At 45.0% G+C, this 26166-nt stretch overlaps 1 protein-coding gene across 1 annotated transcript in view; it reads right to left on the bottom strand.

Moving 5' to 3' along the window:
- The window catches only part of LOC110499847 (IQ motif and SEC7 domain-containing protein 3), a 193046-nt gene that overhangs the window by 90941 nt on the left and 75939 nt on the right, over positions 1 to 26166 (bottom strand). Inside the window, exon 3 of the mRNA XM_090215016.1 lies at positions 13642 to 14131. Within this exon, the coding sequence (XP_090071142.1) occupies positions 13642 to 14131 (490 nt within the window). The remainder of the gene's footprint in view (positions 1 to 13641; positions 14132 to 26166) is intronic.

Below are 26166 nucleotides of genomic sequence, written 5' to 3'. Positions count from 1 at the left end.
TGAACAAGATGCTGTCTCTACACACCAGCATCCACATGTACAAAGACATGCCCTGAATACGTCTGCTTTAAATTGCCAAAAATACAATGAATGTGATACTTTCCAATCAAATAAGGCTGCAGTTACTCCAAATGACAAGAGGTGACCATGACGACCTTTCAAACACAATGACATTGATAGGATCTAATGCAAATGGACATGAACCTGAACATGTAAACGTTAAGGTCACAAAAATGGGACGGACAATTTAACACTCCCTCAACACAAAAAAATGGTCAGTAGAGAGGAAAAATATTGGACACCTGAACATTTACTCAGAGCAAAGAAAAGTAATGGTGGGTGACAAGACGCCGCAAATGTAGCACCTACGAGACCCATAATCCTTTTGGTGTACAGAAGGATCAATCAGCACGGAGAGAGAGGCTGCCCTACCACTTTGAAGATTCAAAATATTTTTATTGTGAAACGAACAAGAAATAAGACAACAAAAATTGAAAACTTGAACGTGCATAACTATTCTATAATTTCCCTGTAATTAGCGCCCCTTATCATTCCTTCAATTCTGACGAGTTTCCCAGTCCCTGCCAATGAAAAACATCCTCACAGCATGATGCTGCCACCACCATGCTTCACTGTGGGGATGGTGTTCTCTGGGTAATGAATGGTGTTGTGTTTGCTCCAGACGTAGAGTTTTCCTTGATGGCCAAAAAGCTCAATTTTAGTCTCATCTGACCAGAGTAACTTCTTTCATATGTTTGTGGAGTCTCCCACATGCCTTTTGGCAAACACCAAACATGTTTGCTTATTTTTTTCTGGACACTCTTCCGTAAAGCCCAGCTCTGTGGAGTGTACGGCTTAAAGTGGTCCTATGGACAGATACTCCAATCTCCGCTGTAGTGCTTTGCAGCTCCTTCAGGTTTATCTTTGGTCTCTTTGTTGCCTCTCTGACTAATGCCCTCCTTGCCTGGTCCGTGAGTTTTGGTGGGCGGCCCTCTCTTGACAGGTTTGTTGTGGTTCCATATTCTTCCCATTTTTTTTTTTTACAATGGATTTAATGGTGCTCTGTGGGATGTTCAAAGTTTCTGATATTTTTTTATAACCCAACCCTGATCTGTACTTCTCCACAACTTTGTCCCTGACCTGATTGGAGAGCTCCTTGGTCTTCATAGTGCCGCTTGCATGGTGGTGCCCCTTGCTTAGTGGTGTTGCAGACTCTGGGGCCTTCAGAACAGGTGTATATATACTGTGATCATGTGACAGATCATGTGACACTTAGATTGCACACAGGTGGACTTTATTTAACTAATCATGTGACTTCTGAAGGTAATTGATTGCGCCAGATATTATTTAGGGGCTCCATAGCAAAGGGGGTGAATGCATGCACCACTTTTCGTTTTTGAATTTTTTTGAATTTTTTGAAACAAGTAATTTTCTTCATTTCACTTCACCAATTTGGACTATTTTGTGTACGTCATCACATGAAATCCAAATAAAAATAAATTTAAATTACAGGTTGTAATACAACAAAATAGGAAAAACGCCAAGGAGGGTGAATACTTTTGCAAGGCACTGTAATATTATAATATTAGTGGGTGCTTGTATTTGTCCTATGTCACAGGTACAAGTGTGTATTACACACATGTGAATTGGAAATATATTTTTTGCTGTCGCAATTCCCCCTGAAATAGCCTCGGAGAGGGGGGTCACAGATACGGTCTTCAGCAGCATGGTATTATACAGTATAGTAGAGTGGGGTCACAGATACGGTCTTCAGCAGCATGGTATTATACAGTATAGTAGAGTGGGGTCACAGATACGGTCTTCAGCAGCATGGTATTATACAGTATAGTAGAGTGGGGTCACAGATACGGTCTTCAGCAGCATGGTATTATACAGTATAGTAGAGTGGGGTCACAGATACGGTCTTCAGCAGCATGGTATTATACAGTATAGTAGAGTGGGGTCACAGATACGGTCTTCAGCAGCATGGTATTATACAGTATAGTAGAGTGGGGTCACAGATACGGTCTTCAGCAGCATGGTATTATACAGTATAGCAGAGTGGGGTCACAGATACGGTCTTCAGCAGCATGGTATTATACAGTATAGTAGAGTGGGGTCACAGATACGGTCTTCAGCAGCATGGTATTATACAGTATAGTAGAGTGGGGTCACAGATACGGTCTTCAGCAGCATGGTATTATACAGTATAGTAGAGTGGGGTCACAGATACGGTCTTCAGCAGCATGGTATTATACAGTATAGTAGAGTGGGGTCACAGATACGGTCTTCAGCAGCATGGTATTATACAGTATAGTAGAGTGGGGTCACAGATACGGTCTTCAGCAGCATGGTATTATACAGTATAGTAGAGTGGGGTCACAGATACGGTCTTCAGCAGCATGGTATTATACAGTATAGTAGAGTGGGGTCACAGATACGGTCTTCAGCAGCATGGTATTATACAGTATAGTAGAGTGGGGTCACAGATACGGTCTTCAGCAGCATAGTATTATACAGTATAGTAGAGTGGGGTCACAGATACGGTCTTCAGCAGCATGGTATTATACAGTATAGTAGAGTGGGGTCACAGATACGGTCTTCAGCAGCATGGTATTATACAGTATAGTAGAGGGGGGTCACAGATACGGTCTTCAGCAGCATGGTATTATACAGTATAGTAGAGTGGGGTCACAGATACGGTCTTCAGCAGCATGGTATTTTACAGTATAGTAGAGTGGGGTCACAGATACGGTCTTCAGCAGCATGGTATTATACAGTATAGTAGAGTGGGGTCACAGATACGGTCTTCAGCAGCATAGTATTATACAGTATAGTAGAGTGGGGTCACAGATACGGTCTTCAGCAGCATGGTATTATACAGTATAGTAGAGTGGGGTCACAGATACGGTCTTCAGCAGCATGGTATTATACAGTATAGTAGAGTGGGGTCACAGATACGGTCTTCAGCAGCATGGTATTATACAGTATAGTAGAGTGGGGTCACAGATACGGTCTTCAGCAGCATGGTATTATACAGTATAGTAGAGTGGGGTCACAGATACGGTCTTCAGCAGCATGGTATTATACAGTATAGTAGAGTGAGGTCACAGATACGGTCTTCAGCAGCATGGTATTATACAGTATAGTAGAGTGGGGTCACAGATACGGTCTTCAGCAGCATGGTATTATACAGTATAGTGGAGTGGGGTCACGGCCAGGGTCTTCAGCAAGAGATGCTGATAGTAAATGATCTTGACAGAAAAAAAGGCATATTTAGGAGAGGGAGAAAAATGTGTTACTATCTGTCTCATATCTGTGTGGCCAAAACGTTCATTGTCAATAAATCAGAACCACTATCTGTGGGTGCAATTGAGATGCACTCTACTCTCTCTTCTACACTGAATAACCTGAAAGCTATTAATTGTGCCTGGAAATAAACGACTGTGAGATAAAAAGGCAGTTCTGATTTGATTTGGGTAGGGATAAAAAAAATGCATGGAACCTTTACCAACTCTCTTCACAGAACAATCAAATTCTATATATTTCTTGAGTTTCTTTGCATGTGATGGCTGTGGCAATCTCTGGCCTATGGATGTGTCAGTTATACCCTCTTCAGTTAAACTGTGTCAACCCTTTACACTATCCCTATGGGTTTATCTCTCCAATGTTCTCTGAGAACATAAAAAATGTGGTGCTATATCTTGTCACAAGGTTTCTCGACATATGTCTGCTCAGTTGAGGACTTGAACCGAGGACAGGATCCGAAATATATATGGACTGAGTCCGTTCACGTCAAATATCCCCCCTGTGGCTCAAATGCAATTGGGCAAATGGTTTTAGAAGGGATTGCGGGGCCACCAGGAGATCAACGTGATACTTTCAACTACTACTCCGCAGTCCCAAGCAAAGTCACCTGCATCCTATAGACTTCTATGGGGAAGAACAGATAGCCATGCAATAATGCACACTAGGCTTTGCAATTTGCGATAAGTGGGGTGGCTGCAGCATGATGCAATCTCAGCCCATTGTCATTTGGAGAACTCCATCCCTTAGAAAGGCTCTTTAGAAAACCGAAATGACACTGAGAAATCCATCTTATCTGATCCCTTTTACATTGCACTGCAGCGAGGCCTCTGTGAGAAAGGGAAGAGATGTTGGGAGAATATTAAAGTCTTTCTGAATGAGCCTGGCCCTTTAAGCTACAGTCTATAGTCTCTGTGAGGCATCTCAGAATGAGAACATCACTTTCTCTTCCCGCAGACCGGTATTGGACCTTGCCTTGAATATTCATCACTTTTTATCTATCTGGAATGTTCAGACAGACGGAACTTTGAGTACACACTCAATATGACAAAATCAGCTTCGTCACTCTGCTGACTTCGTCTGGACGGAATGGGTAGGCTTTAAAAAACAGAGTTAAGGTAATAACCACAACCCATCCCTCAGAAAGTTGTCACTCGTCAAAACGAATGACAGAAATAATGTCTGAGGCAGAGGTAGCCTTGGATCTGAGCCGGGAGCTGGGAGGGGGCTCCCTTTGATTAAAGGCGTCAGTTTGGCTTGTTTGTTTTGCCTTCAGAATGAGTTGGTAGGGGACGGCGCATAAAGAATTTAGGTCCCATCACAGCTTTACCTGAGCCTGTATCTCTCTGGTACATTCTGCCATCTCCATTAGACACTGAAAGCCTGGGTGAGCAGGAGAGAGAGAAGGTGGGATGGAGGGGGAAGGTGGGTAGTGGAACTAAAAGAGGTAGACTGAGAGGCAATGGAGATATGGTAGAGCAGGGCTCTCCAACCCTGTTCCTGGAGAGCTACCATCCTGTAGGTTTTCACTCCAACCCTGTTCCTGGAGAGCTACCATCCTGTAGGTTTTCACTCCAACCCTGTTCCTGGAGAGCTACCATCCTGTAGGTCTTCACTCCAACCCTGTTCCTGGAGAGCTACCATCCTGTAGGTTTTCACTCCAACTGTGTTCCTGGAGAGCTATCATCCTGTAGGTTTTCACTCCAACTCTGTTCCTGGAGAGCTACCATCCTGTAGGTTTTCACTCCAACCCTGTTCCTGGAGAGCTAACATTCTGTAGGTTTTCACTCCAACTCTGTTCCTGGAGAGCTACCATTCTGTAGGTTTTCACTCCAACCCTGTTCCTGGAAAGCTACCCTCCTGTAGGTTTTAACTCCAACCCTGTTCCTGGAGAGCTACCATCCTGTAGGTTTTCACTCCAACCCTGTTCCTGGAGAGCTACCCTCCTGTAGGTTTTAACTCCAACCCTGTTCCTGGAGAGCTACCCCCCACATAGGTTTTAACTCCAACCCTATTCCTGGAGAGCTACCATCCTGTAGGTTTTCACTCCAACCTTGTTCCTGGAGAGCTACCCTCCTGTAGGTTTTCACTCAAACCTTGTTCCTGGAGAGCTACCCTCCTGTAGGTTTTCACTCCAACTCTGTTCCTGGAGAGCTACCATCCTGTAGGTTTTCACTCCAACTCTGTTCCTGGAGAGCTACCATCCTGTAGGTTTTCACTCCAACCTTGTTCCTGGAGACCTACCATCCTGTAGGTTTTCACTTCAACCTTGTTCCTGGAGAGATACCCTCCTGTAGGTTTTCACTCCAACCCTGTTCCTGGAGAGCTACCCTCCTGTATGTTTGAACCCAAACCTTGTTCCTGGAGAACTACCGTCCTGTAGGATTTCACTCCAACCCTCATCTAGCGCACTTCATTCTAATAATTAGCTGGTTGATAAACGGAATCAGGTTAGTTACAACTGGGGATGGAGTGAAAACCTACAGGAGGGTAACTCTCCAGGAACAGTTTTGAAAACTCTTCAAAGAAAAATCCAGAAATATTTATTTTAAAAATGCTGAGGTGACACCGATCTAACATGAGGCAAAAGGTATTTTGGGGTTATAATATGGTTTGATAACCAAACGTTACACACTAGGGGGTCAAAGGGCGAGAACCAATTGGACTTTATAGGACAGACAGAATTCACACACAACCAGGCCTTTGACCTGATGAGCGTATGGAGTTGTTGGTGATGAATTGAAACAAGACCAGTCTGTGTATGAGAGATGGGACTCTGCCTCTTTGCCACTGAAATATTAATACCCCAAGGCTTGCAGAAATAGCGCATTCAGAGTTTGTTTTTGGGGGGGATGTTTATGCCAGGAATGAAAATGGTTTCCAATATTAAAGGTCAGACTTTCTATGGGGAACAATCTGTTTTTTTGAAGTGCTATTTTTTGTTCTGGCTTATCAGATCTGGCTATTCAGAGAAATGTGCTATGGATGGTATCTCTTGGCCTTCTCCCTGGCTGCATTCATCTGGGTGAATAGTCTCCAAGGACGAGCTGGCATTCACAGTCTGTCACGCAACCCATTCACTTCATCTCACCAAATGTCACGATACAGGTGGACAACAAAATGAACACGTACGCAAACCCAGCCTGAAGTCAATTATGAGCCAAACACACTTCAGGGATTTTGAAGAATTTTGTGTTCAGAAAAAGGTATCCTCAGTTGAATTTGTTCGTTCATCGTTTTCATTGACGTTTAGCTTAGTGACCCATGTATATTTATGAGTGTCACCCTCAAATTGAGTTCTGGCACAGAGATTAAATAGCAGATGATTACATTTGCATGCAGAAAACACATAGTTGAGAGGGCACGACTAATGCTACCTCCTAATTATAAGCTCATTCATGTCAGGTCAGTTAATTTGCACCAGGAAAATTGTCAACTTTACATGATTATGGTGTTATACTGTGCTTTGTAACAGAAAAAGGGCTACAGCTAATTCTGAGGAATAGAGCATCAATCAGAACAGCTCTTACTGTTTATCAGGAATGGAGATTCATTTGGTGCCCACAACGTAAGAGAGTCAGGCGATAACCTACAGTAGGTCAAGCACAGGAGATTGGTGGCATCTTAATTGGGGATGACGGGCTCGTGGTAATGGCTGGAGCACTGAGGTCGAGTAAGTAGTTGACTTATTGAGCATCTTCAACCCTTTGAGGTTTATTAACCTTTGTTGGGAGAGGCAGTTGGAGATTCTACGTTCACTTCTCAAAAGGCATGAAGTGTGACAGTTCAACCGACGCAAAAAGCTGGCAGAAGATAAAAAAGGAACTTGACAGGATTCCATCGACCCGTCTTTCAAAACATTTCATCTCTAGAGTATTGAATACGGGACACGATCAGTTTTCACTGCTCTCAGCATACCCAGCCAACGGTGTGATAAAATGTGCTAATCCACCCATTTTTAAGCATCAGCAGTTTAAAGACGCTCGGGTAAACATATTGAACTTTGAGACACGGAGTGCCTCTACCCCTCAACAAAAAAATCTGCCTTAAAAAGTTGGGTTGATGTGGATTACTTAGCTCGCATTTCCATAATGGCGTTGTGAGATGTATTGCTCATAAATATCCCCTCTCTCTGGTGGAGGTTTGGAGTGTGATTATGAGGGAACACAGGCAGTCTGATAACATCCCTCACCCCGCCGCTGAGAAACATTACAGAGATAAATGTAGTTTGATTAATGAGGCTCGAATCCAATGCTTTCTCAAGAAGGAATCTGCGGAACAAAAAGGCAATTATGGGCCCAGAGACAAAATTGAGGGAATTCGACAAATGGGACTCAGGAAAAAGCCGATAGAGGAGGGAGCCTTCATCAACCAGCCTATCAACTGGGACACTTGTACAACTAATGCTATTAGACCAATGGTTCTTTTACAGGACTGACTGGACCCACAGTTTTTACTTGCAATGAGCTCTTCACTGCCGATACAACCTACAGAGCAGGCTATGCTGCGTAAATGTATTCTGTATAAAATCACATTGTGGTTTAATCACATTACTTACATTGCCAAATACCAAAATGTTGGTTCTGAAAAAAACGTTTACGTTAAATATAGAGAGAGCAATATACTATGGCATTTATCCTATGAAAACTCTCTACGTGAGCACATACAGTTGAAGTCGGAAGTTTACATACACCTTAGCCAAATACATTTAAACTCAGTTTTTCACAATTCCTGAATCCTTCAACAAGCTTCCCACAATAACTTGGGTGAATTTTGGCCCATTCCTCCTGACAGAGCTGGTGTAACTGACTCAGGTTTAGTGGCCTCCCTGCTCGCTCGCACATGCTTTTTCAGTTCTGCCCACAAATTTTCTATGGGATTGAGGTTAGGGCTTTGTGATGGCCACTCCAACACCTTGACTTTGTTGTCCTTAATTAAGCCATTTTGCTACAACTTTGGAAGTATGCTTGGTGTCATTGTCTATTTGGAAGACCCATTTGCGACCAAGCTTTAACTTCCTGACTGATGTCTTGAGATGTTGCTTCGATATATCCACATAATTTTCCTTCCTCATGAAGCTATCTATTTTGTGAAGTGCACCAGTCCCTCCTGCAGCAAAGCAGCCCCACAACATGATGCTGCCACCCCCGTGCTTCAAGGTTGGGATGGTGTTCTTCGGCTTGCAAGCCTCTCCTTTATTCCTCCAAACATAATGATGTTCATTTTGGCCAAAAAGTCATATTTTTGTTTCATCAGACCGGAGGACATTTCTCCAAAAAATACAATCTTTGTGCCCATGTGCAGTTGCAAACCGTATTCTGGCTTTTTTATGGCGGTTTTGGAGCAGTGGCTTCTTCCTTGTTGAGCGGCCTTTCAGGTTATGTCAATTTAGGACTAGTTTTACTGTGGATATAGATACTTTTGTACATGTTTCCTCCAGCATCTTCACAAGGTACTTTCCTGTTGCTCTGGGATTGATTTGCACATTTTGCACCAAAGTACGTTCATCTCTAGCTCCTAAGGATGAACCAGACTTGTGGAGGTCTACAATGTTTTTCCTGAGGTCTTGGCTGATTTCTTTTGATTTTCCCATGATGTCAAGCAAAGAGACACTGAGTTTGAAGGTAGGCCTTGAAAAACATCACCAGGTACACCTCCAATTGACTCAAATTATGTCAATTAGCCTGTCAGAAGCTTCTAAAGCCATGACATCATTTTCTGGAATTTTCCATGCTGTTTAAAGGCACAGTCAACTTAGTGTATGCAGACTTCTGACCCACAGGAATTGTGATACAGTGAATTATAAGTTAAATAATCTATCTGTAAACAATTGTTGGAAAAATGACTTGTGTCATGCACAAAGTAGATGTCCTAACCGACTTGCCAAAACTATAGTTTGTTGATAAGAAATTTGTGGAGTGGTTGAAAAACAAGTTTTAATGACTACAAGCTAAGTGTATGTAAGCTTCCGACTTCACCTGTATAAACAGCCTTAGGGGCTGTTGCTGCAGTACTCAAGGATGAGGGGGAGTAGGGTTGAAATAGGGGAGAGGATGAGGGTGATAAGGGGTGAATTAGGGCGACTAACTGTAAGTCGCTCTGGTTAACCTCTCTGCGAGTAAGGCTAGTTTCCTGAATTTCCGCCTGTCTGACGTGCCCAAAATAAACTGCCTGTTCCTCGGGCCCAGAAGCTAGGATATGCACATAATTGGTAGGATTGGATAGAAAACACTCTGCAGTTTCTAGAAACTGTTTAAAAAATGTCTGTCAGTATAACAGAACTGATATAGCAGGCGAAAACCTGAGGAAAATGTATCCGTAAAAAAAAATTGTTGAGCTTGGAATGACTTCCAATGCAATGCTATTGAAAGATCTTATTTCCGCCTCCTAGACTGCAGTTCCTATGGCTTCCACTAGATGTCAACAGTCTTTATACAAGGTTTAAGACTTGTTTTTTTGAAAAATTAAGTATTTGTTGTCGTTCCAAGTTGAGCACCAGGGCAAAAGTAGTATTTTTTCAAGCGTGAATGTGGGCGCACTCTTCGTTCTTTTCCTTTGCTATTGAACATACTATTCTCCGTCTGAAATATTATCCTTTATTTAGATATTAGACAATTAATAAAAAACATAGTTTGGACAAACTTTGCTGGTAACATTTTGGAATCCTTTGTATGCATGTTGAAAGACTGGATTATTGAATTCGTTTTTGGGATATAAAGAAGAACTTTATTGAACAAAACGACCATTCATTGTGTAGCTGGGACCCTTGGGATTGCAACCAGAGAAATATCTCCAAAGGTAAGTGATTTATTTTATCGCTATTTATGATTTTGTGTTGCTAGTGGTGGTTTGAAAGATATGTTGACATGGGGCTCTGTCCTCAGACAATCAAATGCTATGCTTTCGCCGTAAAGCCTTTTTTGAAATTTGACAACGCAGTTAGATTACCAAGGTTCTAAGCTAAAGAATCATGTATGACATTTGTATTTTCATGAATGTTTAATATTCTGATTTTGTATTTTGAATTTGGTGAGCTCCGATTTCACCGGATTTTGTCGAATTTGATCCCGCTAGCGATCTTCGCGCTAAGAGGATAAGAGTGTCTGATAAATGACTAACACGTAAATTAAGGCACTGTATATGGTTCAGCAAGTTGTTGTTTTTACACCTTGAGAACTACACTGTTCGCTCACAAGTCTCTCTCTCTTTTCTCTTTCTCTGGTCTTGAGGTGTGACTGATGATCTGTGTGAGAGCTGGAAATGGAAAGGTTACCTGGTTGAAGGTCAGTGGACGGAATGGGAATGGAAAAGTTACCTGGTTGAAAGTCAGTGGATGAGATGGGGAATGGAAAGGTTACCTGGTTGAAGGTCAGTGGATGAGATGGGGAATGGAAAGGTTACCTGGTTGAAGGTCAGTGGACGGGATGGGGAATGGAAAGGTTAACTGGTTGAAGGTCAGTGGACGGAATAGGAATGGAAAAGTTACCTGGTTGAAAGTCAGTGGATGAGATGGGGAATGGAAAGGTTACCTGGTTGAAGGTCAGTGGATGAGATGGGGAATGGAAAGGTTACCTGGTTGAAGGTCAGTGGACGGGATGGGGAATGGAAAGGTTACCTGGTTGAAGGTCAGTGGATGAGATGGGGAATGGAAAGGTTACCTGGTTGAAGGTCAGTGGATGAGATGGGGAATGGAAAGGTTACCTGGTTGAAGGTCAGTGGATGAGATGGGGAATGGAAAGGTTACCTGGTTGAAGATCAGTGGATGAGATGGGGAATGGAAAGGTTACCTGGCTGAAGGTCAGTGGATGAGATGGGGAATGGAAAGGTTACCTGGTTGAAGGTCAGTGGACGGAATGGGAATGGAAAGGTTACCTGGTTGAAGGTCAGTGGATGAGATGGGGAATGGAAAGGTTACCTGGTTGAAGGTCAGTGGATGAGATGCGGAATGGAAAGGTTACCTGGCTGAAGGTCAGTGGACGGGATGGAGAATGGAAAGGTTACCTGGTTGAAGGTCAGTGGATGAGATGCGGAATGGAAAGGTTACCTGGCTGAAGGTCAGTGGATGGAATGGGAATGGAAAGGTTACCTGGTTGAAGGTCAGTGGATGAGATGGGGAATGGAAAGGTTACCTGGCTGAAGGTCTGTGGACGGGATGGGGAATGGAAAGGTTACCTCGTTGAAGGTCAGTGGACGGGATGGGGAATGGAAAGGTTACCTCGTTGAAGGTCAGTGGACGGGATGGGGAATGGAAAGGTTACCTGGTTGAAGGTCAGTGGATGAGATGGGGAATGGAAAGGTTACCTGGTTGAAGGTCAGTGGACGGGATGGGGAATGGAAAGGTTACCTCGTTGAAGGTCAGTGGACGGGATGGGGAATGGAAAGGTTAACTTGTTGAAGGTCAGTGGACGGGATGGGGAATGGAAAGGTTACCTGGTTGAAGGTCAGTGGACGGAATGGGAATGGAAAGGTTACCTGGTTGAAGGTCAGTGGATGAGATGGGGAATGGAAAGGTTACCTGATTGAAGGTCAGTGGATGAGATGCGGAATGGAAAGGTTACCTGGCTGAAGGTCAGTGGACGGGATGGAGAATGGAAAGGTTACCTGGTTGAAGGTCAGTGGATGAGATGCGGAATGGAAAGGTTACCTGGCTGAAGGTCAGTGGATGGAATGGGAATGGAAAGGTTACCTGGTTGAAGGTCAGTGGATGAGATGGGGAATGGAAAGGTTACCTGGCTGAAGGTCTGTGGACGGGATGGGGAATGGAAAGGTTACCTCGTTGAAGGTCAGTGGACGGGATGGGGAATGGAAAGGTTACCTCGTTGAAGGTCAGTGGACGGGATGGGGAATGGAAAGGTTACCTGGTTGAAGGTCAGTGGATGAGATGGGGAATGGAAAGGTTACCTGGTTGAAGGTCAGTGGACGGGATGGGGAATGGAAAGGTTACCTCGTTGAAGGTCAGTGGACGGGATGGGGAATGGAAAGGTTAACTTGTTGAAGGTCAGTGGACGGGATGGGGAATGGAAAGGTTACCTGGTTGAAGGTCAGTGGACGGGATGGGGAATGGAAAGGTTAACTTGTTGAAGGTCAGTGGATGAGATGGGGAATGGAAAGGTTACCTGGTTGAAGGTCAGTGGACGGGATGGGGAATGGAAAGGTTAACTTGTTGAAGGTCAGTGGATGAGATGGGGAATGGAAAGGTTACCTGGTTGAAGGTCAGTGGACGGGATGGGGAATGGGGTGGTCAAAGCCCCTCATATGCAGATGAGTGTCTGATGAATCCAACGTCTCAGATGAATGGGATGATGAGAACACACACACACACACACACACACACACACACACACACACTCACACACACACACACACACACACACACACACACACACACACACACACACACACATGCATGCACAGGCACACATACACACACAGAGTTGACAAACAGACGCCCACGCGCACGTACACACACGCACCATGTAAATGAGATGTGAGACACGGAACAGGGAGATGGGTCTCTGTATGTTAGCAGGGCCATCACACATGGATGATTTCCTGAACACTTACTACATGTACAGTAGAGTTTCTAGTCTAGACATATGGCAACTCTGAACATATGATGTTAAGGTGAAAACAACATAAGACAAACAGACCAGGAGAGAAGACATGAGTTTAGTTCATACAAGCAGCACAACCACCATCGGGAATATTACTTCATTCTGTTACCATGACGATGTATCATTTACACAAGAGAATGTGTGATTGTGTGAGTGAGAGAAAGAGTCGGTGGGAAGCAACTAAATGTTTTCCATTTAAAAACCTCCCAGACACTTAGACACACAGTGTGAGCCATTCGTTAAACAGCAAGCTGCCACACAGCAGAAGAAGGTGCTGTGAGAACAGAACACACACCGCCTCAGTAGAAGGTCACTGTTCCACATCTGTTCAAAAGACAAAAGCCATGTTATGTCAATGAAGGTGAAAATGACAGTGGCGATGATGATGATGATGATGACTCATGTTAATGTAGAAGACAGCAAGACTCAACAACCCAAAACACCCTAAGAACACCTGCAGAGCCAACTTCAAAGGCAAATAATGTCAATCAACTGCCAGCCGAGGCCAATCCACAAAAAACAGCCATAACAGACAAACAATCCCAGATGAACCAAATCAACAACAGCCTCAACAGACAAAACAAACAGCCTTGACCTCAGACAGAACCTCAACAAACGACCACAAAGACCACAAAGACATACAGTACAACCCAAGCCGAGCCCCCCTTTCCCCTACCCCCGCACATATCACACCGTTCCCCCCCACCCCCACACACCCTACCTGCTTGTTTTTGAGGTCGAGCGAGAGCTCGTAGTCGGAGGTGGTGGAGTGCGAGCAGGCCCCGTTGCGCTGCACCCTCATGGGGGAAGCTGTGTGGTGCAGGCTGGCCCTCCTCCCCGCCGCTCCCCCCCGGGCCTCTGCCCCATCCTCCTCCTCCTCCACCTCAGCCTCTACTGCTGCCTCCCCCTCATGCTGCTGCTCCTGCTGCGAATCCACCACCTTGTTCTGCTTTATCTCCTCCTCCTCCTTATCTCCTCGCTCTCCCTCCTCCTGCTCGAGTTCCCCTCCGCTTGGTGAGCGGGAGGCTGCGGGGGTGACCTCCTGCTGTGTTTCGCCCACGCTCGTGCCCTCGGGTTTAGGCTGAGGCTGGGGTTCAGGTTGGGGCTGGGCTTGGAGCTCAGGCTGCTGGGGTTGGACCTGGGGCTGGAGCTCCCCTTCTCCCTCTCTCTTTCCCTCCTCACCTGAGGGTGAGTCTGGAGGAAGGTCGTCGCTGCAGAAAGGAGGAGAAAACGGCAGAGTGAGGGTTCTGCTTCCTGCTGGCTGACCTTTGACCTCTTCTCCAGGCTGGCTGGGTCGTAGTAGGGGGTTTGACCTCTGTGTGAACCTCTCTCTGTGTCTCTGGTGATACGAGGTGTGTGCAGGGTCAGAAGAACAGGAGTCTGTCAGTTTGTCTGTGTGTCAGCAGAGGCTGTCCGGTATAGACAGCACAAGCACAGAACAGAGGACACTATACGACCACAGTGCATTTCAGTTTCAGTATTCAAAAGAGGACAGACACACTGCATCAACACCACACAGAGGAGTTATTATGAGGACACACCAAGAACAACTTTGGGGGAATCCGACAGCGACACACAGACATGGGGTACAGTCATGCAGCTACAGGCCTAGACTGCCTTCACAGGGGCAGCCTGAGGTGTGTGTGTGTGTGTGTGTGCCTGCATGTGTGTGCGTGTGTGCTTGCATTAGCAAGTGTGAGATAGCACGTGTGTGCATGTGAGCACCCGTGATAGTGTGTGTGCGTACAAGCGTGAGTGTGTTGGCTTTTAGAAAGGGAATGGGGATGTCCGTGAAGTGTGACCTGCCGTGGGCATTGCACTGTACACAGGACCACAGCATACTGTAGCTACTGTTGTGTTGTTGGGGACTCTGGGACTGTCACAGTGTTTGATGGAGTGACTGACAGAGTGGGGACTCAGCTGTCAGCGGGGTGGCTAGTGTCTGATATTACTCTGGGACCATGAGGCTCTCTCTCTTACTCTGTTGCTCCTCCCCTCTTCCTCTCTACTCTGCTGGCTGTTTCTGTATGACCATCACTCTGTTCTTCCCCTTCCTCTCTCATCTCTCAAATGCTGTCTAATCTCTCTTTAAAAAAAAAAGTTGTACTTTTTAACCCTTTTTCTCCCCAATTTCGTGATATCCAATTGGTAGTTACAGTCTTGTCCCATGGCTGCAACTCCTGTACGGACTTGGGAGAGTTGAAGGTCGAGAGCCATGCGTCCTCCGAAACACGACCCTGCCAAGCCGCACTGCTTGTTGACACACTGCTCGCTTAACTCGGAAGCCAATCTCACCAATGTGTAGGAGGAAACAGCGTACAACTGGTGACCGAAGTCAGTGTGCATGTGCTCAGTCCCCCACAAGGAGTCACTAGAGCGCGATGGGACAAGGACATCCCAGCTGGCCAAACCCACCCCTAACCCGGATGAAGCTGGGCCAATTGTGCGCCGCCTCATGAGTCTCCCAGTTGCGGCCGGTTGCGACTCAGCCTGGGATCGAACCCGGGTCTGTAGTGACGCCTCTCTCTCTCTCTCTCTCTCTCCCTCACCTCCTTCTTGTGCTCTCCCCCGTCCTTCTCCCACTAGTCTCCTTCCTCTCTTTATACCCCCTCTCTCTCTCTCCACACCCCTCCCTCCTTACTTTCTAAACCTCAATCTCTCTCTCTCTCTCTTTGAATTGCCAAGGCCTGATAAAGCCTCTCACTGCCCCATAGTGGAGCCCAGAACCCCAGTGTTGCTGACAGACAATCTCCTATCACATCTCTGAAACTGACAGACTGATCACAGCGCTCTAGCCACTACACAATATTATTGGTTCTCCAATGTCCAATGTGTGAGCCACAACAAGTAACGAGCCAGTCTGTCGGGAACTACCAACAAAACATGCCTTGTCCTCTGATAGAAAAACACAAATCCATGGTAAGTATGAGAAAAAGAATAACTTAGATGTAACATAAAGTATGTTTCTATGGGAGTGTGAATGCAAGACAAAGAAGTGTTAGTGTTCTCTTGATAAAACTTTTATAGGTCGGCCCACATTTCTGAGGGAAAGTGACTGAGCGTGAACTCCATCGTGGCAGCTTTTCATGTCTTTATCTGAGTTGCTGAGCCACTTTAGTGTTCTAGATCTACGTCAGGCCAGATGATGATTGATGTATGACACGGCCTTCATTTCCCCCCGGTTTCAACTCTGAGAGGAGTTTCATGGAACTGAACCACATGATTCAGTTCTTTCGGAGAGAAGTTTAATGGAACTGAACCACATGATTCGGTTCTTTTGGAGAGAATTCTGTGCTACGTTTGGTTCTTCGTCTTCGTAGCTCTACGGTCGACAGTTTCAAGAACTTGAGGAGTTTTCATGGACACATGAAAGAGAGCAAGAGAAAGAGAGAAAAATATAAAGAGAGTGAGGAAGATAGATTTTGGTATGCTAGGTAGGCACACACAGGCATGTGTTAAAGGCATGTGTCCTTGGTGCTCCGCAGTACTGCAGGGATGTGTTGTATATGTGTGTGTGTGTGTGTGTTTGTCTTTATTACTGTCCAGTATAATGTCCTTTAAAATGGTGGAATCCATCCTGGGGTTTCACAACACTCTCTGCTTAAAAGCTCTTGTTTAATGCACTATTAAAATGACCCCTGAATGTCTCTGAAATCGTGAATATTCAGGCCATGTTTTGGAGCGATCACATTTCCTCTTCTTTGACAGTGGCTGTGACCGTAGTGAGCAAAAAATCTGAACATTTCAGCAAAACATATGCAGCGCCGCAAACGAGTACTGGAAGAGGAGATTCCCCCCGAGGGTGCTAAAACAGGGCTCTGCAGCGAATACAGAGCATACTGTGGTGCCGCATCATCATCAAAGCAAGATGGAAAAATCTAGCTAATTCACCCAAACCTCAGAGATGAAGAAAATGAACACAGAGAGGGGGGACTGGAGTGCTGTGTCATGTCTGTCTGTGTGTGTGTGTGTGTGTGTGTGTGTGTGTGTGTGTCTGTGTGTGTCTGTGTGTGTGTGTGTGTGTGTGTGTGTGTGTGTGTGTGTGTGTGTGTGTGTGTGTGTGTGTGTGTGCATGCGTGTATAAATGTATGTATGCACGTGTGTCTATGTATGTCTGCATGCAGCACAGTGCACTTGCTTACTTCTACACTGTTCCAATGTTTGCGCACCTCTTCCTCTTCCTGCATTCACCCGAACACACGATCCCACACGATCTATGCATAGTGCATTGCCAACAAAATCCCATTCTGTTTTCCTTTGTTCCTCACATACTGTAGGTCTCTACAACAGCTCTGCATTTTCACTGAACAGCTTGTGAGGCAGACAGAGAGTATCTTCATAAGGACAGGACGTGTTCTCATAATGGAGCTGGCGTATGAATAATGGATGGAGAAATAAAGCCTGGGCGCCTCGGCACTCAGCAGGTGTGCCTGGGCTTTCGGGGTAAAAATACATCCTGCCCGAGACGGGGAGTTATATTCTTGCAGGAAGAGTTTCCCTGTTTTTCTGTTGTCTTTTGTTGTCGTGACGAATCCAATCTCTCTTTCCTGTTGTTCGGCCCCTCAAAGAGTAAGAAAAGTACTTCTGATGATCATTGATATGGCATGTTGATATCTAAAGAACCAGAGTAACAGAGGAAGGACATGGAGGGACTATAGTGTATACAACAGGGGCGATACAGTTTACAGAGGCAACAGGACAGACAGGTGTTGAGCATACAGACAATGTATGTTGATGCCATGCAGCTACAGACGAACAGAAGATCACACAGTGAGACAGTGAGACAGAGGTGTTTGCTTGCATTTGAAACTATTCTACTCCCTCTTCACCTCCACTACTATATCTTTACCTCTTGACTTATTCTTTCTCTCCTTAATAATCCATCTCTCCTCTTAGCTCCCTCCCTCCCTCCCTCCAAATATATAATGCTCCCTGCCCCCCTCGTCTCTCTCTCTCTCTCTCCACTTGCCTCTGTCCCTCTTCCCTTCCTTCCCCTCCCTCCTTTCCTTCCGCCACCCCCCCCTTCCTCCCTCCCTCCATATGCTAGTGGAGGCTCCTCAGAGGAGGAAGGACGGGTCCATCCACCGTGAAATTTCATAAAAATAAAAATAGTGAAACAAAAAAACAAAAAAGTTATCATTTTTATATAAAACTATACTAAATATATTAATATGTCACCAAATAATGAATTAAAACACACTGTTTTGCAATGGTCAATAGTAACTTCAACAGTACTCTCTGGGGTAGCACCATGGTGTAGCCAGCTAGCTTCTGTCCTCCTCTGGGTACATTGACTTCAATACAAAACCTAGGAGGCTCGTAGGCCTCACCTCCTTCCATAGACCTATATGGTAATCATGACTAGAGGTCGACCGATTAATCGGAATGGCCGATTAATTAGGGCCGATTTCAAGTTTTCATAACAATTGGAAATCTGTATTTTTGGACACCGATTTGGCAAATGTTTTATTATTTAAAAATATATATTTTTTACACCTTTATTTATCCTTTATTTAACTAGGCAAGTCAGTTAAGAACACATTCTTATTTTCAATGACGGCCTAGGAACGGTGGGTTAACTGCCTTGTTAGCGGGGTGCGCGCTAATAGCGTTTCAAACGTCACTCGCTATGAGACTTGGAGTGGTTGTTCCCCTAGCTCTGCAATGGCCGCGGCTTTTGTGGAGCGATGGGTAACGCTGCTTCGAAGGTGGCTGTTGTCGATGTGTTCCTGGTTCGAGCCCAGGTAGGGGCGAGGAGAGGGACGAAAGCTATACTGTTACACTGGCAATACTAAAGTTCCTATAAGAACATCCAATAGTCAAAGGTATATGAAATACAAATCTTATAGATAGAAATTGTCCTATAATTCCTATAATAACTACAACCTAAAACTTCTTACCTGGGAATATTGAAGACTCCTGTTAAAAGGAACCACCAGCTTTCATATGTTCTCATGTTCTGAGCAAGGAGCTGAAACGTTAGCTTTTTTACATGGCACATATTGCACTTTTACTTTCTTCTCCAACACTTTATTTTTGCATTATTTAAACCAAATTGAACATGTTTCATTTTATTTGAGGCTAAATTGATTTTATGATGTATTATATTACGTTAAAATAAGTGTTCATTCAGTATTGTTGTAATTGTCATTATTACAAAAAACAAAAAAAATGAATCGGCCGATTAATCGGTATCGGCTTTTTTTTGGTCCTCCAATATTCGGTATCGGTATCGGCGTTGAAAAATCATAATCGGTCGACCTCTAATCATGACTCCTCCCGGAGGATGACCTCCAACAAATCAAAGCTTTTGCAATATGAACTGACATGTTGTCCATCTGATCATAGGATTAGGATTAGAGAATTCATGATTTTTCAGTCTGATCAACTGTAGGCTACTAATAACAGCAGCAGCATACAGCCGATGTGCCCTGTCCATCTGGTCAGGATAACTGATTGGTAACGTTATGTATTTATAGTCCATTTGTGTGTCAGGAGAAAATGTGAATGTGATCAAATGTGTTTTATATTCAAAATTGGACTGGCTAGGCTGCCTATATGTTTTCAACCCAAAATGATTAACTGGAATTAATCAATCAACATAATAGTGATGACAGAAGTGAGTAAATGTTTTATAAGGCCTACAGTTGCATAGGCCTCCATGATGCAAACATGCATAAAGCAAGCTCAGCCCTGTGAGTTCTATTGTCTGTTAGTTGTTGTCTCTGTATCTGGGTAGAGGGAATCCCTCTCCTCATCTCCTCTAAATGTAATTCATATGATATAAGTATAAGGTTGCTGCAGTTTGACAGGGTTTTCATCCATGTGACCTGATTAAGAAAAACTGGTCCCATCATAGCCCTTATAAAACCTTTTACAATTGATGAATCACTGTCATACCTTATAGGGTCCAGAGTTTTCCTAAATAAGTTAACAGATAAGGAAAAACTCCAGACCCCCCCCCCCCCTCACATTACTGTATGTAGAGTCAATCTCATACAGAATCACATTATTACACATCAATGATTTGACTCTTTGCTCAGACTAACTCATTCTTAGGTATTTTGTCTAACTGTGTAATGTGTTGTGTTATTGCTTTTTGTCTTCCCAGACAAATCCTGTCCTGCACTGAAGTCAAGCCTCTGAACACCTCAACTCATGCCTCATACTCTCATTTAATCACTGATGTGATCCCTTCCCAACACTGCAAGTAGCCCTCTCATCTCCATTCCCCATAATAGTGTACTATACATGTCTTTATTAAATGCTTTAGGTTCAAATAATTAGGCTTTGACGATTTTTGAAACACACTTTGTCGTCTCCATGGATTCCATGCCTACACCGTGGGTCTCCCATCCTCCTCAATTGTTCAAGTCACCAGCCTCCACTGCCATATCCATCATGTTCCCTGCCCCCTCCTCCATCTCTCTCCCTCCATTGTGGGCTAAGGAGATTGAGTGGTTCCAGGTGTCAGGGTGACTGACGGGGCAGAGCCAGGCCTTGGCTGTTGCCTGACACTCACTCTTCCCTCTCTCTCTCTCTCGCTATCCTCTCTCTCTCTCTCTCCCTCTCTCTCTCTCTCTCTCTAAGCTCGCTCTCTAACCCCTCTCTCTCTCTCCCTCTCTAACCCCTCTCTCTACTCCCCTCTCTCTCTCTTTCTCTTCTTCCCTCTCATGCTCTCTCCTCTCTTTCCTTCTCTTCTCTATCTCTTTCCCTCTTCCATTTCTCTCTCTCTTCCCTTTTTCTCTCTCTGCCAGGAGCCAGACAAGCGTAGCCAGCCTCCGTTGCATTGCCATTAGGATATAATTACAGTGCTGACGGCTTGCGCTCAACAGTGACCGCTAACGCCTGCGCAAGTCTACGTGAGGCGACCGAGCGTGTCAAAGCCAGGTGGGTTGATAGTTGCTTGTCTGCATTGTGTTTGGTTAGCTGCAATAGTGTTGCAGCAGTTTCCTTTCACGGTGACATCAAAGTGTTGGCTACCCGGGGTTGGGGTTTATCTACTGCATTGTCCATCCTCTTTGCTGACTTTACTACATACTGCTGTTGCTGCATTAAAGGGAAGATTCAGCTTATATGCTCCTTGTTTTCATGGCACCATGCATGCAGAGCGTTTTAGTATGTTTGACATACACAAAATGATGTGTTTTTAAAGGAACGTGTGTCCTTGGCGCTGTGCAGTATTGATGTGATGTGATGTGTGTGTGTGTGTGTATGCGTGTGTGTGTGTGTGTGTGTGTGCGTGCGTGTGTGCCTGTCTGCGTGCGTGTGAGCCTGTCTACGTGTGGTTGTCATGTGTGTGAGTCATATATTACTGTAAGTGTGTGTGTGTATTTGTGTGAGTGTAATTCTGTATATATATTTCTGTGTGTGTGCGCATGTGAGTGTACATTTGTGTGTGTGTGTGTGTTTCTCTCTCTGTGTGTCTGTGTTAGCATGCACAGGCCTCCCTGCTGTTTCCCCGTTGCCCCCGTATTGTGACACACCAGTTCCCTGCCGAAGGAGAGAGAACAATCTATTTAATGACCCCCCCCCCCCCCCACTCCCACAGTGTGAAACATTAACTACTCTCACGCCTCAGGCATCGCGGGCTCAAAAACTAAACATAATGATTATTAATTCATATCAAAATTCATTTTTTTTCTTCCTAGAGTGTTTGAGTAGGGATGAGGCCCTCTGAGTCTAGAATCTCTTTTAGAGAAACCTTCAACTCTAAACACTTCATGGTACACAGAAGGCAGTCCCAGAGCTCTCTAGGTCCCGCGGCCATCTCGATTTGATGCTAAAGAGCCCCCTGTGTCCTTGTGTGTTGTGGTAGCACGCTGTTTCGCTCCCGTCCTGGTTTGTCAGATTCATATGAGTAGGATTTTAGTCATGACACCCCCCTGAGAGAGAATTCTGAACCTGAATGTTTCCCTGACGACAGTTAGGTCACTTTGACGTTCTTCCTTCTTCGCTGGTATCGCTACTATAAACAACTCAGTTTCTGCAGTGTCATCAGCAGCAAACAACCAACAGAGATAGATTAGATATCTGGGCTCATGACCAGAAGGTTTCAGGGTTCAGATCTCAGATGGGATCATCGCCATGGAGACACAGAAAAAGGGCAACCTTTTGAAAGCCACCTCAGCAATACTGTATGAATGGCAAATTAACCCCCCCCCCCCCCCCCCCCCCCCCCCGTATGCTAAATCCATGCCTGAGCCCAAAAAATAATAAAAGTGTTGTTTGTTTCTTGTTGTGATGCTGTGCCCAGTTTACAGTTTGCTTACTGTAGCTAGTGTACACCACCTATACCTTACCATAGCTAGTGTACACCACATATACCTTATTGTAGCTAGTGTACACCACCTATACCTTACTGTAGCTAGTGTACACCACCTATACCTTACTGTAGCTAGTGTACACCACCTATGCATCACAACTGTGATTTGACTGATTTGAGGAAATCTAATATGTTCAACCCGAACTCCTTGACTCTAGAACAACCCTACTCTCTTTCCGCTCTCTTATTGCTTTCTTTTCAGATTTCTAGCACCCTCTTCTTCTTCCTTTTCCTCCACCTCCTCCTCTGCTCCCTTCACCCTCTCCTCCTCCTCCTCCCCTGATTCCCCTCATTCTCCTCTGCTCCCTTCACCCTCTCCTCTGCTCTCTTCACCCTCTCCTCCTCCACTGATTTGCCTCTTCACCCTCTCCTCCTCCTCCTCCTCCTCCCCTGATTCCCCACCTCCTCCTCCTCCTCCAGCTCATGAGTCGAGCATTAATCAGTTCATCAGGCAGAACACAAGGACAAAGACCAGTTACTGGCTGATTCCGCATAAATAATCATATTTCTCTCCCCCTTTGGTGCAGAAAGAAGAGTAGGCCTCATACATCAGCCACTATTCCTCAGTATGACTGGTGCAGAAAGAAGAGTAGGCCTCATACATCAGCCACTATTCCTCAGTATGACTGGTGCAGAAAGAAGAGTAGGCCTCATACATCAGCCACTATTCCTCAGTATGACTGGTGCAGAAAGAAGAGTAGGCCTCATACATCAGCCACTATTCCTCAGTATGACTGGTGCAGAAAGAAGAGTAGGCCTCATACATCAGCCACTATTCCTCAGTATGACTGGTGCAGAAAGAAGAGTAGGCCTCATACATCAGCCACTATTCCTCAGTATGACTGGTGCAGAAAGAAGAGTAGGCCTCATACATCAGCCACTATTCCTCAGTATGACTGGTGCAGAAAGAAGAGTAGGCCTCATACATCAGCCACTATTCCTCAGTATGACTGGTGCAGAAAGAAGAGTAGGCCTCATACATCAGCCACTATTCCTCAGTATGACTGGTGCAGAAAGAAGCATGACTTAGTGCCACGCAGGCTGTTCTTGGGATATATGTGAAAATGTTGGTTTGTTAATGGTGGTGTTAAACATTGCAACAGTGGGACATCCCTCATACTGTGTGTGTGTGTGTGTGTGTGTGTGTGTGTGTGTGTGTGTGTGTGTGTGTGTGTGTGTGTGTTGCACAGAGCTAGGTGGCATAACAGGCTCTACGGCATCTGTAATAAGATACATTAAGCTGCAGTTGAACATCAGCCACCTGTCTGACGTATTCTTCTCCCTGTCAACAACACAAGAGAAACTTGTCCTGCAACACGACTAACCACAAAACAACGTAAGCTACCTTCACCTTTCTATCCCCCTTTCAGGTCAAAGGTCAATCGATGCATATAGTCACAGCTCCAACAGGTGACAAAGGGAGGAATATTTTGTGGTGGTGCACAAATCACAGTCAGCGATCACCTAGATTCTGCACAGTCATGCTATCAGAAATACATCAATACGCTTTAGATTCTTCACAGTCATGCTATCAGAAATACATCAATACGCTTTAGATTCTGCACAGTCATGCTATCAGAAATACATCAATACGCTTTAGATTCTGCACAGTCATGCTATCAGAAATACATCAATACGCTTTAGATTCTGCACAGTCATGCTATCAGAAATACATCAATACGCTTTAGATTCTGCACAGTCATGCCATCAGAAATACATCAATACACTTTAGATTCTGTAAGGGTCATCTCATCCCTTTGGATTGTACAATATATTAAAATCCATAAGGTCACTTTATATTTTAGATGTTGAATATCATTAAATGTAATATCATTAAAAAAAACAGACTATTAAACAACGACATTCCTCTCTCTAATCACAAGGTCAAGGGAAGTCTTATTTAATCTGTGATTTGACCCCCAAATACCCTCTAATTTATGGCCAAATCAGCCATTAACATTCTGACAGAGACCTTACAAATCGCTAATACCACCACCACTAATCAACCCTGTTGAACATGAAATGGTCCGTTCCGTAAATAGCTTTGACTGGAGGACTGTCATTTTCGGTCAAACCAAGTCAGCTAGGAAAGGGGTAAGGCACTGGGTTCTAGGTGGGTTACATGGGGTCTGAAAGGGTGGAGATGAGGTGAACGTGGGTGGCTACATGTTGCCTGGAGTGGAGACGTGTTGAATGTGTGACTGTAAGACATGGTGCATTAAGAATGAGAGAGAAAGAGTGAAAGAGAGAGAGATGGAGAGAAATACATATTGAGTGAGAGAAAGAGAGAGAGAGAAAGAGAGAGTAAAGCACCCAGGCACCCAGGAGATGAATGACTACGGCAAGCTGCCAGTGACAAAAAGCCCAATCCAAACAGCTGTCACACTCACGCCATCTGAACTGGATCAGCACGCAGTTATTCACAAACCCCTTGACAACACACACACACACACAAACACACACAACAGAGACACGCACTCTCTCACAGAGACAATGACAGACATGACACACATACAAAACCACACAATACAAAAAAAACACTGAAACACACACAATGTAAAAATGAGACAGTTCACCCAGATGTATCTGACTGCATGGGCGTTCTCTTTCTGAAACACCACACCTTTACGCAGCCCGTAAAGTGTTGGTCACACCAGCCTTCGCTTTGGCTCCCCCTCCTGTCCATCTCAAGCGTTCGTCATCGCTGCTGCCGCACCTACTGCTGGCAAATGCCCTTCACTCATCAACCATCATTACACACACCTGGTTCCAATCCCCACTCTATCACTGTATATATACTCCCTCTGCCATTTGTCTTTGTCGTCATTGTAATGTTACTTGTTTTCCTGAGAGGAATCTCCCCGACTATTTCCTGAGTACTTCATATTTTGCACTTTGGCGTTTTGTTTATGAAGATATATTTTGAGCACATCAGCGTTTGGGTTTTGTCCCGCTTTGATCTATGGTGCTTAAATACATTCAGTAAAATCTGCTACTGCCTCCTGGCTACTCTTCTCTACACCTGTGATAGAATGACCGACCCAAGAGGACAGGAAGCAGCAGGACATCCCAACCTCTCCGATATAGGAGAGATGCTCCACCACCACGACTCGTGCCAGGAGCACCTCCAGGTTGCCATGGACGAGGTGATCCGGACCGTATGCCAGCTGCAGGCTTCCCTCACAGTTGTTCACAACCACCATGACCGCATCACTTTCCTCATCTTAGACTCTCCCTCACACTCCGTAGTTTTAGGTTTCCCCTGGTTACAGTTGCATAACCTCAGGATATTGTGGACAGAGAGGAGGTTGTTGGGTTGGTCGTAGGAGTGTCAGGGGAGGTGTCTCTCTGTGTCCATCTGTGCCACCTGCGTGAAAAGTCCGGACCAGGCCACCCACGTCCCTATCCCGGAGGAATACCGGGACCTACAGGTGGCTTTTTCGAAGACTCATCACCCATGGGACTGCACTATCTACCTACTGCCTGGTTCTACCTTCCCGCGGGGGCACATCTACCCACTCTCGCATGCAGAGACCGAAGCCATGGATTCCTCCGTCCGTCCACCTCTCCGGGCTCCTCCACCTTCTTTTTTGTGAAGAAGAAGGACGGAGGTCTCCACCCGTGTATCGATTATCGGACACTGAATAAGGCAACTGTTCAATTCAGTTATCCCTTGCCTCTCATACCCACTGTGATCGAACAGATGCACAGTGCTCAGCACTTTACCAAATTGGATTTACACAGTGCCTACAACCTGGTGTGCATCAGAGAGAGGGATGAATGGGTAATGCCCTACGGCCTGACAAATGCACCGGTGTTTCTATCCTTCATTAACAAGGTTAGAGACATGTTGGGTCGCTGTGTAGTGGTGTACATAGATGACACATGTCTCTCATGTCAGGTCCGTTTTGGAGAGGCTGA

Source organism: Oncorhynchus mykiss, chromosome 21 (assembly GCF_057628025.1).
Source record: "Oncorhynchus mykiss isolate SJ-2025 chromosome 21, ASM5762802v1, whole genome shotgun sequence".
Taxonomy (NCBI): Eukaryota; Metazoa; Chordata; class Actinopteri; order Salmoniformes; family Salmonidae; genus Oncorhynchus; species Oncorhynchus mykiss.
The sequence above is the reverse complement of the archived record's forward strand: the minus strand, read 5'-3'. Positions and strand labels throughout refer to the sequence as shown.